Below are 14,689 nucleotides of genomic sequence, written 5' to 3'. Positions count from 1 at the left end.
TGAAATTTCTTACAAGCTATAAAATCTATATATATTTCTATTGTCCAGTGTTGTAATTTTGCTGTTTTTTCACCTCCTAATAGATCATTTGAGTGATTAAATTGACCCCAATATCCTTACATCATTTTCATCAAGTTCTCCATTTAAATAATGACAAGTGGGTTTTGTTTCTAAAATGTACATAAATTACAAGATATAAACTACAAGAATCTGAAGCCATCGGTGCTCAAAAAATCATACCCTTTAACAATCCTCTTGTTAGAAAAAAGAATGAAGTAAATCAACTCAAAAAAGGAAAACAGAAACTCAGGTAGCCTTGATACATGGTTAGTTCAAGTGGCACACGTCTGGCTCCCTGAAGCTACGTCACAGATTTGAGTCCTAAAAATGAAAAAAAATGAAAAAAGACTGTTGTGAGAATTAGCCCCCGCCATGATATAAATATTAAGGAATGATTATATTTCTAATGTATTGCACGCGCTTGAAATTACCATAAAACCATGAACATGCATTGTTGTTTATGTTGCAACTTGCAACACATCACCACCATCCGTGATTAGCAGTGGAGAGTCTCTAATCCCCTTGTTTATTTACCTTTGTGGTTTTTTCGTTAACCAAAATTAGAACCTGAAAAAGAGGAACGAACTAACTCCTATCTCACATCACATTGATGGTGTTATATCCATAACAGCAGGTGAAGGGTGAAAACAAATGGTTACGTGTGATTGATTGTGTCTGCAGCTGTGTGTTAAATATTAGTTGTGATACGGTTTTTACCTTAAAATAAAGCCTAGCGTGTTTATAAAACTCACCACCATTTCTAGATTACGTTACCACCAACAACAACATATACATATCTACCTAAGTCCCTACCTGTCTGTCCCTTTGCCTCAAGACTCTTAGGTAGGTGCTTTCCAACTATGATCCATTACTCTTTCAATCATCATAAATTCATCATCATCATAAATTCATCATCATCATAAGATAATCATTCTGCAAATTGCATTAATTGTTTCTTAAACATTTTGTTTTTACAAACATTAAAAAAGGTTCTGTTGTTCACTGCCATTAGTAAATTTTGATTTTTGATTGTGATCCTCCATTGGCAGAAACTGCATCTGGGTGTGTGTACAAATGGAGCAGGATCAGAGAAATAAGAAGAGAGCAAGAGAAGATGATGATGGTGAGAATGAGATTGGTTCTTCTTTTGAGAATAACAACAGCAATGCAAAGAAGAGAGATGTGAATGGCATGAGCTTCATGAAGAAGAAGGAGGAGGAGGAAGTGGAAGAGAATGGTTTTTTCAAGGGTTGGGATTCTTCCCACTTTGCACTGGGAGTGTTTGATTTCCCTTGGCTGAAAGATGGTGGGGTTATGTCCAATTCAGATGACTGGTTCTTGGATTTTGAAGACAATTTCTTGCAATCTCACACTTCCTCTAGAAATGATCATGGTGGTGTTGATATCTTTGAGGAATGTGGATTGTGTAACATTCCAGAAGCTTCAAGTTCTCATGTTCAAGATGCCAAGTTTTTGGAGGATGATGTAGGGCAACAATTTGAGGGTAATGGGTTGGAGCTGGAAGCAGAAGATGTGGATTGCATTTGGAGCTCTCTGCTAAATAAGCCTATTTGATCACAGAAACAGCAACATTGTGGTATTTTTGTTATGTTAATAGTTTTCCACCCACAATCTTCAAGCATGTTTGGATCAGCTTCTCTTTCATCAAAAATCAATTCTGAAATCGAGAAGCTTCTGACATAAGCTTTTTCCTAATAACTGATCTTGGCTTCAGATCAATGATGAATATCTCAACACTGGAGTTTAGTGTCCATTAGTATTCTAGTCCTAGATTTTTTTTTGTACTACTCCTTTCCCCCCCTTCAGCATGGTTTTTTACTTGGGGAAGCCATCACAAATTTTGTTATACTTTGTCTTCAATTGTCTAAATAAAATTAGATGAACCTGTATGCTATAGTCAATTAAAATATGGGACTTGTATTGATGCAGCATTCAATTTGCTTCTGCATTTACTACTTGTTTTATGTAGGACATGTATCTTCTTTACATGTGTAATTCCTGATACTTTCCTAGATGTATAATGGATCAACTTAAAGCAGAATTAAATTAGCTTATTTTTCTTTAAAATTAACACTCAGAAACTACTCAAGAAAGCATTTTCCTAAAATTAATATTGGTTGTTGAACCGACTTAGAAGGATTTTCAATAATGCATCTAGTTCCATTTACTCCCCATAATCCCTGATGAAATATTAAAATTGGAACCTAGAAGCTCCATGTCATGTAATGTAATACACAACAAGTTGATGGTAGTGAAGCATGATCCTGGAAATTGAAAGCAAATTCTGTTCACCAGTGAGATTAACTTTTCATGCAGTTTAGACAAAGGAAATTTCGTGAATAAGATAAGGTTGGAGCTCTGTGGAGTCGCTAGAGGTTGAAATGAGTGTAAGTGACTGTTCTAGGGGGGAAAGGCTATCTAACATTAATAGGAAGGTGTAATTGAAAATATTTTGTCTCCCCCATTTAATTCTTTTTATTTATTTGAGTAGTGTGGTTCTTGAATCTGGATTGGTGGATTTTCTCTATCTCTGCATGGTTCTTAAAGAATCTTTTGGTACGGCGGAGTAATGTTGACACAACAATAGAACAGTGGAGCAATGTTGACACGGTGGTTGAGGTACTGCAAATGTACTTTGACGCTTAAGTTAGTATGAGAGCATAAAGAGAGAATCTCAAAGTTATAGAATTACAATAAATTAGCAAAATGAGCAATTTTGGTATAAATGAACAACCAAATATGTTTAAATGAAAGACTTACGAGCTACGGTGATCGTCATATCTGAGTCTAAAGGTCTTAATGAAAGACTTCCGAGATATCAATTATCTCTGAATAACCTTGTGATGTCTTGCAGGTCAAGCCAATTAGACCTTGTGACTATTTGGGCCGGCCGAAACAATTGGATATGCTCAAATGCAGAAATTGTTTAGTTTATCACAACTTTTAATTATATAATGTTTAGATCGACGATTAACACACTATTCAAAACATAATTAATTCAAAGTTACACTTTGTAATTTATTTCCACAAGTGATATCGAGACTCAAATATACAACTAAACACACTATTTTAGAGTGCTAACAACACACTTTTTAAAACACTCTTCTTGTAAATACCGTGGTTTGCTTATTTTTAAAATGTAATTCATTTCTGTCACGTATTAAGAGCATATTTCTAGTTAGCTGAACTTAAAAAGCATATTTTCCTATTCTCAATGTAACAAACACTTATGAAACTAAAAGAAAGGATTGAAGAAATCTTCTTTATTAGTATTTTTCTACTTTTGAACAGAAACGTAACACGACTAAAAATGTATGGATTTTTGAAAAATAAATCAATAAAATGTAGGTGCTAAAAAGTATGTGTAAATGAAGAGTGTATCGTTAACATTTCTCTTCTTGAGACATACGTGTGCTGCTATAATGATTTCTGAAGTTGAAAGCCATTATACCTTGTTTATAAAGTGGGGATTGCTGTCGTTGTGATTATATTTATATCTATGAACAACCGATCCTTCTCAAAAGAATTTGCTATTAATGGAAATACTGCTTAACTACTTAGGAAATGAAGATAGATTTCATGGAATGTATGGAGTATGGACAGACACGCTCTTCGTTGCAAAAGATGATAAGGATGTATTTGGTTTTTTTCTTCTATTTTATGAGAGAGATATAAGAGCAAGGAAATCTCAGAGACAAAATTGCAAGAGAATTACATTTTAACTTTAGAATTTCGTTTTATTTTTTTTGAAAAGTAACGAGATTGAAGAAATCTTTAGGGGAAACATTTTGTTTTAGCTAGCCACACATAATAACCATTAAGGGTGCAAAAGATATAAGATAACATCCACATGTACAAATATGTATTAACAGTAGATTTAGATGATAGTGAGCTGAAGAATTAGCCTCACGACTAAGACTGTCTATTAGACGGTTTTAATCAATTGCCAAAGGTGAGCACTTTATTACACATTGTAATTTATTATTTAGTGTAATTTTCTGGTTGATTTTATGAAGTGATACCAAACACCCACTAAAGTAAATAAAGCCTTATGACTAATGTGTGACATGTTGCTGCAATGTTAGGTTGAAAAGTGTAAAAGTCCCATTACTGACTAATATAATGTAATAATGTATCAAATAAATTAAGATCCAAATGCTGGTTTACTATATATTTTTCTTTATAAAGAGAAGAGACATACATTTCAAAAAAACAAGAAAGAGAAGAGACATAGAAGTAAAGATAAAGTATTAGGACGAGGGTTTACAAAAATAATCTACATAACGTCACTTGATGGAGAGAGTATTATAGAATATACATGTTACAAGGGACATTGCAATCTCACAAAGAATTATAAATTTTGCTAGTAAACGGGTAGTTAATTAGACAAATAAAAACGGCTACACAAGAAAGGTTAAAAAAGAAATAAAAAAATAATTTTCTAAATGTATACTATCTTTAAAAAAGTTCAGTGATCGAAGTAGTTATGACTGTTACTGCTTAATAAGGACAATGTGTGTAGATAAATTGAGTTGTTGAAAGTTTTGATATGATGAACTGCCGACAATAATATTTTTTTTAATAATTGGCTAATATATTGCTAAAGCTAGAAACTACATACGTTGATTGAATGTCAATATTATATGTGTAGGTTTAGAAATTATTTTCCTGTAAAAAGAGGGTAGATTTAAATCTAAACACTCTCTAATTGTATCTAAAAGCCTGTACTGCTATCTTGATTAAAAATAAGAAAACAAAGGGTTGTTTTTATCTTCATCAATAGATTATAGTATGATAGTGTAAGAACTTCAATAGAACTCTATGTAGCATTACCACAAAAATTAAAATAGGCATGCCCCTCTGTCCTTATATAGAATAGAATATATGACCTAGATGACAAATGTGTCATGTTCCACTCTTACTGGCCTGACCCTACTTAATAATAATAATAATAATAATAATAATAATAAAATAATAATTACACCAAGGGCTTACATGTTTTTATGCAATTAATGTTTTCTCTGCTTCTATAGTCTATACAATATGTGAAAAGAATTTTTTTTTGAAACAAGAAAAGCATGTTTATATTTATAGCATCTTTAGAATTTTTATATTTCTTCAGAATATTTTTTCTCCTCTCTTAAAATCACTTCTTCCAAAAAGAAACTTATCAAATTTTGAATCATGCATTTAAGAAACGTTATCGTAAATATCCTATACATTGGGAAAAAAAATTATTTATCATACTATTACTTTGAATTTGAGATTTTCCCCAATACATGTAGAAGTAGATCAGAATTTACTCGATATATAAATTTCACATATCAAATACCAAAAACACAACCACCTTTTGATTGATTAACAGAGAAGGAAGCAGCAATCACGCGCGGTGAACACGGTTTTCTCTCTTTGCCACATTCAATTTACCAACAATTATTAAAACAAATTCATTGTTTTGACTAATTTATGCCATAATTAAACCATTTGACATTCCTCTAATCAATGTTGAAACAAAATTCCAAGAATAAATGTTAGAATAGGCTTATAAAAAAAATTTATAAAATTTATTTACAAGATTTTCTTAATAATGCATTAGTAACTGGTAAGTGTTTTACCCAAAAGAGATAACTCAATTGACAACACAAACTGAGTGTGCCATAAAAGTTCTCGGGTTCGAGCCTTAACTGTGACTAAATCCCGATTTTGACGGCATCCAAATGGTGACTGAGTAACGGATATATATAAAAAAACTAGTAAGTGCTTATACAAATATTATATTATAAATTTACTTTAAGAAATTTCTTAATTAATTGGAAAAAGTGGTTATATAAATAAAAATAGTGTCTCTCTGTTTTATTTAATTTTGTTTGATTCTGTTATCTTCTTCTTCTTCACGTCTTTGTCTTCATCTCTTGTCTCTTCTCTCTCTGAGTCTCTCTCTGTTTGCAGATTGCAGAACAAGAAAATCACCTGCGCTTTAACACAAACAACAACGATTGCAGTTTTTGAAGAACGAGTCCTCTTTGTTTCTTCTTGTTCTTCTTCCTATTTCATTCACACACACCAAACACCACACAAAACAACGCATCTTTCTCTGTTTCCGACCCACAACCGATTTCCTCTCTCTTTCTCTCTCGTTTCCCATTCCCATCACACCCACAAGAAAAAGATCAAGTGGGTCATCTTCAATTTCTGAGAAAACAAACAGGATCTGGCTTCAATGGTGGCGGTCAGAAACATTGTGTTGTTGTTGCTTTGCGTTACTGTTGTTGCTCCAATTCTTCTCTACACTGATCGCATTGGCACCTCTGAGTCCTCCTCCTCCAGTGAGTTTTGTTTGTGTCAAATGTTCTTTGTTTTTTGATATTCATTTGCTGATGATTTTTGCTTTCTTTGGATTGGTTTTTTGAATGCATTCTGCAGCCAAACAAGAGTTTGTTGAAGATGTTTCTTCTTTTGTAAGTGGTGATACTGATTCAGTTCTTTTTGTCTTGTGGTAAGAGTGAGAGAGATTTTTGAGTTTCTGAATCTTATTTCTTTGTGTTGTTGTTGAATCAGGCTTTCAGTGCTGCAGACTCTAGCCACTTGAATCTGCTACCCCAGGTAAATTTTCCTTCTTGGAATCTTGGGGTACATATGTGATATTCAGACTCTATGACTTAGTGCTGAAATGTTTCATTTTGCAAATAGGAAACTTTAACTGCCATTAAGGAACCTATTGGGGTTGTGTATAAGTCAGAGGACTCAACGATTCCAGAGAAAATTCCTAGAGGTATCTTGTTTTGGCCTTTCTGTTCTGTTTAGAAAGATTTGGGTCTTCTATTGTTATATAATCTCATTGTAATGTTGACCTCTAGGCTTGCAATTGGTGAAATCAAGGGAGCATGTCTCTGCCAGACTATTGTCAACCACAGCTGAGGAGGACCAAACTCGAAACGAGAACCCCATCAAACTGGTGACTGATGAAATTAAGCAAGGAAATCAAGGCGGAAGCACCTTGGAGAAATCCGATGCAACTGGTGAAAATGTAAATGGGGAAGATGCTATTGATGTTGATGACAGTGATGGGAAACTCGCTAAGTCAACTCATGCTTCTACTCAGGAATCTCAAACTAAGGTAGGTGATATATTTTCGTATTATTTTTATCCGTTTCTTTGTTCATTTTGTATCTATTGCTGTTGCATGCCTATGGAAGTCCTAAACAAGGATAAATGAATGCATGTTTATGGTGGGCTATCCATCATCTATCAAATATAATATCTTGTATACTCAGGACTACTGGTGCTTGAATTTGGTCATCTTATCAGAGCTTAAATTTAAGGTCTGACTGTGTTTGCTGATAGTGTTGACATAATTCATTTTTAATTGCACGCAGAAATTGGCAGATTTGTACTTGGATAAACAAATAAACAAATATATACAAACTTGTTTCTCTATGATGTAGAGATCTTAAACTAGACTGTGTGCAGTTTAATAAAGGACATGAAACAAATTTGTGTGTTCTGCAATCTTGTGCAAGGCCATCTACAACAATATCATGAGTTTGTAGTATATTGAAAATGAGTTTGTGTCGGAGAAAGATCAAAACAAATAAGAGTTATTTCAATCAAGGGTAGAGAACAAGTGAGCTGCTATTATGGTGCTTCCTGTCAACACTCATTACTACATTTTTCCAACCCTAGTTTTCAGAAAACTGCATTAATTTGAAGAAAGAAAACTTAGGGTATATCTATATATTTTTCTGTTTCAAATTCGGTTCATCTTTTTTCAGGCTACCAAGCTGGAGAAACAACAAGCAACAGTAACTTCTAGCAAAACAAACAGGAAATTACCTGTATCATCTGGAACTTATAAGCAGAAAGACCAAGTGCCCTCAGATGCTCAGTTGCAGCAACTAAAAGATCAGCTCATCCAAGCAAAGGTCTTTCTTTCCCTTCCCGTCGTAAAAAGCAACCCCCATCTCACTCGGGAGCTTCGTTTACGGGTAAAAGAAGTTTCACGAACACTTGGGGATGCAAGCAAAGATTCTGATTTACCTAGGAAGTAAGTTCACCTTTAAGAATGCTGTTATCTATCCTCGTGTTTTCCTATTATTACTATGAAGTTTGTTCTTTCATCTTTGAGTTTCTCTTGTTGCTGCATATAAACATGGTGAAAGGCTCAATTTCTTCATTGAGAAGCAATTTGTTAAGCATTAATCTATATTTGTACTTATGCCAGTGCAAATGAAAAAATGAAGGCAATGGAGGAAACACTGATGAAAGGAAAGCAAATTCAAGATGATTGTGCTACTGTTGTGAAGAAGCTTCGGGCTATGATCCATTCAACAGAGGAGCAGGTTCATGTACTCAAGAAGCAGACGTTGTTCTTAACACAATTGACAGCAAAAACGCTGCCCAAAGGTCTTCATTGTCTTCCTTTGCGCCTTACAACTGAGTATTATAAATTGAATTCATCTCAGCAACAGTTTCCCAATCAAGAGAAGTTAGAAGATCCACAACTATATCATTATGCTATATTTTCAGACAACACATTGGCAACCGCTGTTGTTGTGAACTCAACTGTTTTCAATGCTAAGGTAAAAAAATTCCACTCTGAAATCCACTTGATTTTTCCTTGGATTCCAACATCAAGGATAATTTAGTATCGCTGTACCATGATGTAACTACACTTTATCTGTCATATCATGGCTAACAAAAAATGCTTCTTTTTCATTTTTGGTCCCATTTATTAAAGAATTGAATAAGAAAAAGCAACTATAAGTTTCAATATAACGCCAATGGTAATTTTCCTATTGACATAACTTTGCTTATACCAATATTGTTCCAATGAATTTGCAGGATGCATCAAATCATGTTTTTCACATCGTTACTGATAGGCTCAATTATGCGGCTATGAGGATGTGGTTTTTGGTGAACCCACCAGGCAAGGCAACCATTCAAGTTCAGAACATTGAAGACTTCACATGGTTGAATTCAAGTTACAGTCCTGTGCTTAAGCAACTGGCTTCCCCAGCTATGATAGATTATTACTTCAAGGCTCATCGAGCAACTTCTGATTCAAACCTGAAGTTTCGGAATCCAAAATATTTGTCTATCTTGAACCACCTCCGATTCTACCTTCCTGAGATCTTTCCAAAGCTCAATAAAGTGCTGTTCTTGGATGATGATATAGTTGTGCAGAAGGATTTGACTGGTCTTTGGTCAGTGGATTTGAAAGGCAACGTAAATGGTGCTGTAGAAACTTGTGGAGCAAGTTTCCACCGATTTGATCGCTATCTAAACTTCTCAAATCCTCTTATTGCAAAGAACTTTGACCCACGTGCTTGTGGGTGGGCATATGGTATGAATGTATTTGATTTAGTGGAATGGAAGAGGCAAAACATCACACAGGTGTACCACAACTGGCAGAATCTGGTAAGTGGTGCACCTTCATTTACTTTTCAGCACGTATCCCATATGATTGATAGTTACTCACATTGATTATATTTAACATTAGTGACTATTTTAATTTCCACAATTAAGTCCTTTCATCAGCATTGCTCCGAAAAAATCTTATATCCTTATTTTCTCGGCAAATAAATAATTGGGAGTTATGGATCAATTTTAAATAAACAATGATTTTTAAGGTGTAGAATCCATAAAGCTATTGGAATAGAGTGGCTAAACGTACAATTAAGCCCTTTAATTTTGTGTGAATAATTGATTGCAAGTAAGATCCAGCTGATATTTAATCAGCATTTTGGCAATTGATATGTATAAAAGGTGTTAATTGTTACATGTAAATTTTGTGCGCGCTTTGGCATGTTCATTAATAGTTTTTAAACTATCTTCTTAACATGTTCATTCCCCTCTCTTTGAAATGTCTTGTTTCTTTCTTAGTTGAATGTGAACTGATTCTTTTTCCAATAATTAAACTGAAATGCAGAATCATGATAGACAACTGTGGAAGTTAGGTACACTGCCACCAGGTCTGATAACATTCTGGAAACGCACTTTCCCACTGAACCGTTCATGGCATGTCTTGGGTCTTGGCTACAACACCAATGTCAACCAAAAAGATATTGAGCGGTCTGCTGTTATACACTACAACGGGAACCTGAAGCCGTGGCTTGAGATAAGTATTCCCAAGTTTCGAAGTTACTGGGTCAAGTATGTTAACTATGATCACGCCTATATGCGAGAATGCAACATAAATCCATAGATTGGTATTCTTGATACATATGATCATTGAAGTTTTCCTGGCATCATCCAAAGTAGTGATGCACCTCTTAGGTCTGAAATTCCTTATGTGTAGGGCTTCTGTTTTATAAAAGCTTTACAATTCTTTTTTTGTATACGTGTTCCTCTTTTATATTGGTATTCTTTGGATTAGCACATTGAAGATTCAGAGCTAAAGTTGAGAGATGCTAACTGTACTTGAAAGTTGTAAATGAAATGAAGAGGCTAGTTTTTCTGTTTTTAGCCGTGTTTTAGAATATAGATTGTGCCTTTCCCCCTTCTCCTGTTTCCTGTCTCATAACACACTCTTCTTCCTTCTACCCTTTCTTTCTTGTAAATGTTTTATTTTAAGTTTGAAACACTTCAATAGTATTTAGCTTGTATGACACTTACTAGATTGATATTCTTTTACTATATGTAACTATACCTTTTGTAATCTATCAATTTTATCATAAATCTCTTCTGTTTCCTTTTTCTGTTTGACATGTGGCAATCAACTTAGTACTCGTTTGGATGCAAACCAAAGAACACTTATTGGAGCTTATTTATTGCATTTTCTAGTAGATAAGCTTCAATAAACCTGTATCCGTACGAGCTCTTAATCTGATTAACATTTCACTTCAAATGGATTTTGATACTCTCAATATCCAAAACTTTTTACTTGTCTACAACTTTAAAATCCTTGTTGCCTTCTTGTAAGAAAAGTGGTAAATTGAAGCAAGTTGTTCAATATCATCATAGGGTGCTCCACCGACAAAGGCTTGGTTTGGTTGGGTGGGGAGGGTTGTACCTCTTCACTTTTCAAGTATCAGATGGTTTCTGATCTGGCACTTTTAAGTTACAGGTAGGGTAGGTAAGGTAATAGTCAAGAAATGTTGCAAATTGCACTAGACAAAAAAAAGTGCAACTGTGGTAGAACAGAAAAGAAAGATGGTTGAAAAGTGCATGCTTGTGAATTGAATATAAAGAAGATGAAGATGGATGTAAGTTGGAGTGGAAGATGCATCATCATGTGCATACCATAATTTTGCAGGGTCCCATACCTAATAGGACATGAATTGCATAGAACAGATATGATAATAAATCAGTGAAACAACTGGTATGTTGTTTTGTGATCACGTGGTGGTGGAACCCATTTTATTTCTTAATGAGTTTTGTTTTATGGATGGAGGGACCCATTTTCATCATATTCTCATCAATTTTTTAAGCTGTCAATTTTATTTTTCTTCAAGGCATCTTGGATAGAAAAGCTTACAGGGGAGCAAAATGGCACTTGCATATAATGGGGAGTCAAAAACTAGACAAGGTCATAGTAGTAAGTAAGATATCGTAACCATTCATTAAAAAATTCAAGACAATTTAAAAAACACAATAATGTGTTTTACATTGCAGTTATGTTATAGCTTGATGGTTGATATTTCAATCAATTGCTGTGATAACTTACTTTATTTTCTAAAGTGAGTCGCTTACTTTGAAGTCAAATTCAATAACAGTTTGATCACGAAAGTGCACTTGCAAACATGTTATACAATTGTGAGGAGGGATTAGATTAGATATCAGTCATCACATTTGAGAAAAAAATTGAGCTCTAGTGACCACAATTTACTGCTGCTGAAGCTGCTAATGCCTTTAATGGATTCATCAAAAGTGTACTGAAGATCACCATAATTTTCTACATATGAAATAATCTGGGAGTTCAACTTCCCACTTCTAACACTTAATTTTCCACCCCACTTTAAAGTAGTAAAATACAATATTGCGGTCAGAAAAGTTAAATTTCGAGTTCTGAAAATCCGAAATGTTTTACTGTTCCGAGGATTAAAATCCGGAACATAAATTTCACCATTTGTTTATGGGATCTTAACCCGGAATGTATTTGCAAGTTATTTTTGGGATTTTGAAAACGAGTGTTAAGTTTGTGAAAAGGTTTTCGAGTTTTTCAATTCTCGTAATACAAATAGGAAAATGTTTTTTAACCTTCTGAAATTTAAAACCCAAAATGTAAAAATATAAATATATTTTGACTTCTCTTGATTTACATATGATTTAAAACCCAAAATTATAAAACAATATATTTTGACTTTTTATTTACATCAAAAGGGTTCTACTTGCATTGTGATTTGATTTTTCAATCAGGAGGTTGTGCTTTAGTGTTTTGTTAGTTTAGGAGCTGACTTTGAAGGAAGGAAAATGTGACTGGATTTCAATTTCAAGTGATGAAGATTGATGATGGAGAGAGTGAGAATGAGGTGACGAGTGAGAGTGAAGGGGAAAGAGGGAAAGGTAAAGCCTAAAGGGGTTTATTTTGATTGAGATTTATTATGTTTAGGAATGGTGGGAAATGAGGTGGTGTAGGTGAGAAATTTAACACCCAAATAATAATAATTTGCAGTTCCAAATTACTGTTAATCATTAACATAATCAATTTCAATTGGTATCCGTCTACATAACCATGTCCATGTAAAATAAGTACAGATCAAAAAAAGTTGAGAAAGCGTATTTTTTTTTGTTATAAGAGGAAAATTAACAAAAGAAAACAACTAATTAACTGCATTCAAAAACAGCAATGCATACACAAAAGAATGTGACCTACTCCAAACTTGCAAAGGAGACCCCAGCTTGCAAGCGTATTTGAAATCAAATATACAACATGGTTTGTCAATAAATCTTTTTTTCAAATAGATATTCTACTGGGAATGTTAAGAAACTCATCATAAACCACATTATTTTGAGAACCAAGTATTCTACCAAGGACAAGGAGTAAACCACAAAGCTCGGCATGAGGTTATTGAAGAGGGGAAATTGACATTTAATAGCTCAGATGTTTTTTCCTTTAAAAAGTAGACCCCAATATAAGGGTTCATGTCGTCTAAATAAATTGAGAAAAATATACAATTGTCTTTTCTTCGGATAAACTCTGGTGGAACATTAAAGTTTGCGGTGGAAATAACTTGAGCCCTTCCACAATCCAAAAACAAGGCACGACCATTCAAATTATCTAGCTTTATCCATTTTCGGCTACTCATGTCCAACTTGAAGATGGGAATGTCTACTTCCTCAAGGCCCTTGGTTTTAAAAAAAACTAGCAACACTTGCCCACATGTAGAATCTCTTGCTAGACTGCATACTACACTTTCTCCACCATCTTCATCAACTTCCACCTTTGGTAACGGCATAACCAACTTTTCAGTTGTAATGACATTGGGGTCTTTGAGATTGAAAATAGTCATAGTATCTGCGTTCATAGCATACAATTTCCATCCAAGAAGCACCATCTCCGTAAACTCAAAACGAGTCTCATTTTTATCAATGCTAGTCCATGACTTGTCATTGTCGACCGTGCAAAATATGAGTTGTGAGATCAATCCATCTTTATCATCAACATAAGAAAAACATATCACCACCAACAAGCTTTGAGAAGAGAATAAAGCAAATCTAATAGTAATAGGAATAATGGAGGGGGGGTTTTGATCTTCAATGTGCAATAGTGGTATTTGTGGGAGCTTATACGTTTCTTGAGACACTGGATTGAAAATCCACAACACCTGATGATTGTCTTCGAACATCAACCAGCCATCTTCTTCTAACAGAACAAATACAGAATCACCTTCCCAAGCTTGAGGTGGGATCATGAATTGTTGATTAATATGGTTGTACTGTGTGATGTCCATAAGGGTGAAAAGGTTTTCGTTGCAATCAAAAGCTGGTGGAAGCAACAACAGGGATGGGAGTTGAGGAACAAAGGGACATTTGTTCTTGATTGCATCATTAACTATGTTTCTCCAGGACCGACACACTTGTCGACACTTAAGGTAGTCCATCAGGACTAACTTATTTAGAACCAGATCCAACAATTCTGGTAGCATATCCGACCAACCGCTTTTCACTTTTTTTTTCGCCATGCTTGATCACTGTTGTAGAAATTGTGTCAGTCTCTCCCTCTTTGTTTTCTCGTATGTTAGCCCTCACCCTTACAGAGTGGAATCTAAACCCTTTTACACCATTCTTTCCTGTGACTAACCACCACTATAAATATACATATCTTTACAAATTTAAATTTTTAGGTTTTTTTTTGTTACATTTAAATTTTACATCTGATTAGGTTAGGAGTGATTTGTAACCAAAAAAAAGTTAGGAGTGATTTCAAATTCCTTTTCAAACGTCCCTTCTCAGCTTATTGGCATTGTCCAATCTGATTTACTGGCCTCAGTGCCTCCTACTTCTTCTTAATTGAATGAGCTTTGATTTCAAAAAAAAAATTCCTTTTCAAACGTAAAAAGATCACGCAAATTTTTTTCAGAAAAAATATCCTCTGATTCTAACAGATTGTCGTATATTTGATAAATAACAGCTGATGATTTGTTTGTTTTTTGTTTTTAATGCAAAA

The 14,689-nt window shown here is 34.2% G+C and overlaps 3 protein-coding genes across 3 annotated transcripts; 2 read left to right on the top strand and 1 right to left on the bottom strand.

Annotated features, from left to right (window-relative positions):
* Nucleotides 1-766: 766 nt before the first annotated feature.
* Nucleotides 767-2,127, top strand: LOC130723731 (uncharacterized). The gene is made up of 2 exons (XM_057574855.1): nucleotides 767-903; nucleotides 1,110-2,127. The coding sequence occupies exon 2, from the start codon at nucleotides 1,135-1,137 to the stop codon at nucleotides 1,633-1,635; it is 501 nt and encodes a 166-aa protein (XP_057430838.1). The 5' UTR covers nucleotides 767-903; nucleotides 1,110-1,134; the 3' UTR covers nucleotides 1,636-2,127.
* A 3,822-nt stretch (nucleotides 2,128-5,949) lies between these two features.
* Nucleotides 5,950-10,541, top strand: LOC130723137 (probable galacturonosyltransferase 4). The gene is made up of 9 exons (XM_057574095.1): nucleotides 5,950-6,407; nucleotides 6,505-6,539; nucleotides 6,640-6,684; nucleotides 6,772-6,853; nucleotides 6,939-7,198; nucleotides 7,854-8,125; nucleotides 8,303-8,660; nucleotides 8,923-9,498; nucleotides 10,010-10,541. Exons 1-9 carry the CDS (start codon nucleotides 6,302-6,304, stop codon nucleotides 10,283-10,285), a joined length of 2,010 nt encoding a protein of 669 aa, XP_057430078.1. The 5' UTR covers nucleotides 5,950-6,301; the 3' UTR covers nucleotides 10,286-10,541.
* Nucleotides 10,542-13,046: 2,505 nt separating this feature from the next.
* LOC130725681 (putative F-box protein At4g22660) lies at nucleotides 13,047-14,204 on the bottom strand. The gene has a single exon (XM_057576889.1). The coding sequence runs from the start codon at nucleotides 14,202-14,204 to the stop codon at nucleotides 13,047-13,049; it is 1,158 nt and encodes a 385-aa protein (XP_057432872.1).
* Between the last annotated feature and the right edge of the window lie 485 nt (nucleotides 14,205-14,689).

Source organism: Lotus japonicus, chromosome 6 (assembly GCF_012489685.1).
Source record: "Lotus japonicus ecotype B-129 chromosome 6, LjGifu_v1.2".
Taxonomy (NCBI): Eukaryota; Viridiplantae; Streptophyta; class Magnoliopsida; order Fabales; family Fabaceae; genus Lotus; species Lotus japonicus.
This window is presented reverse-complemented; position numbering and strand designations above follow the sequence as displayed.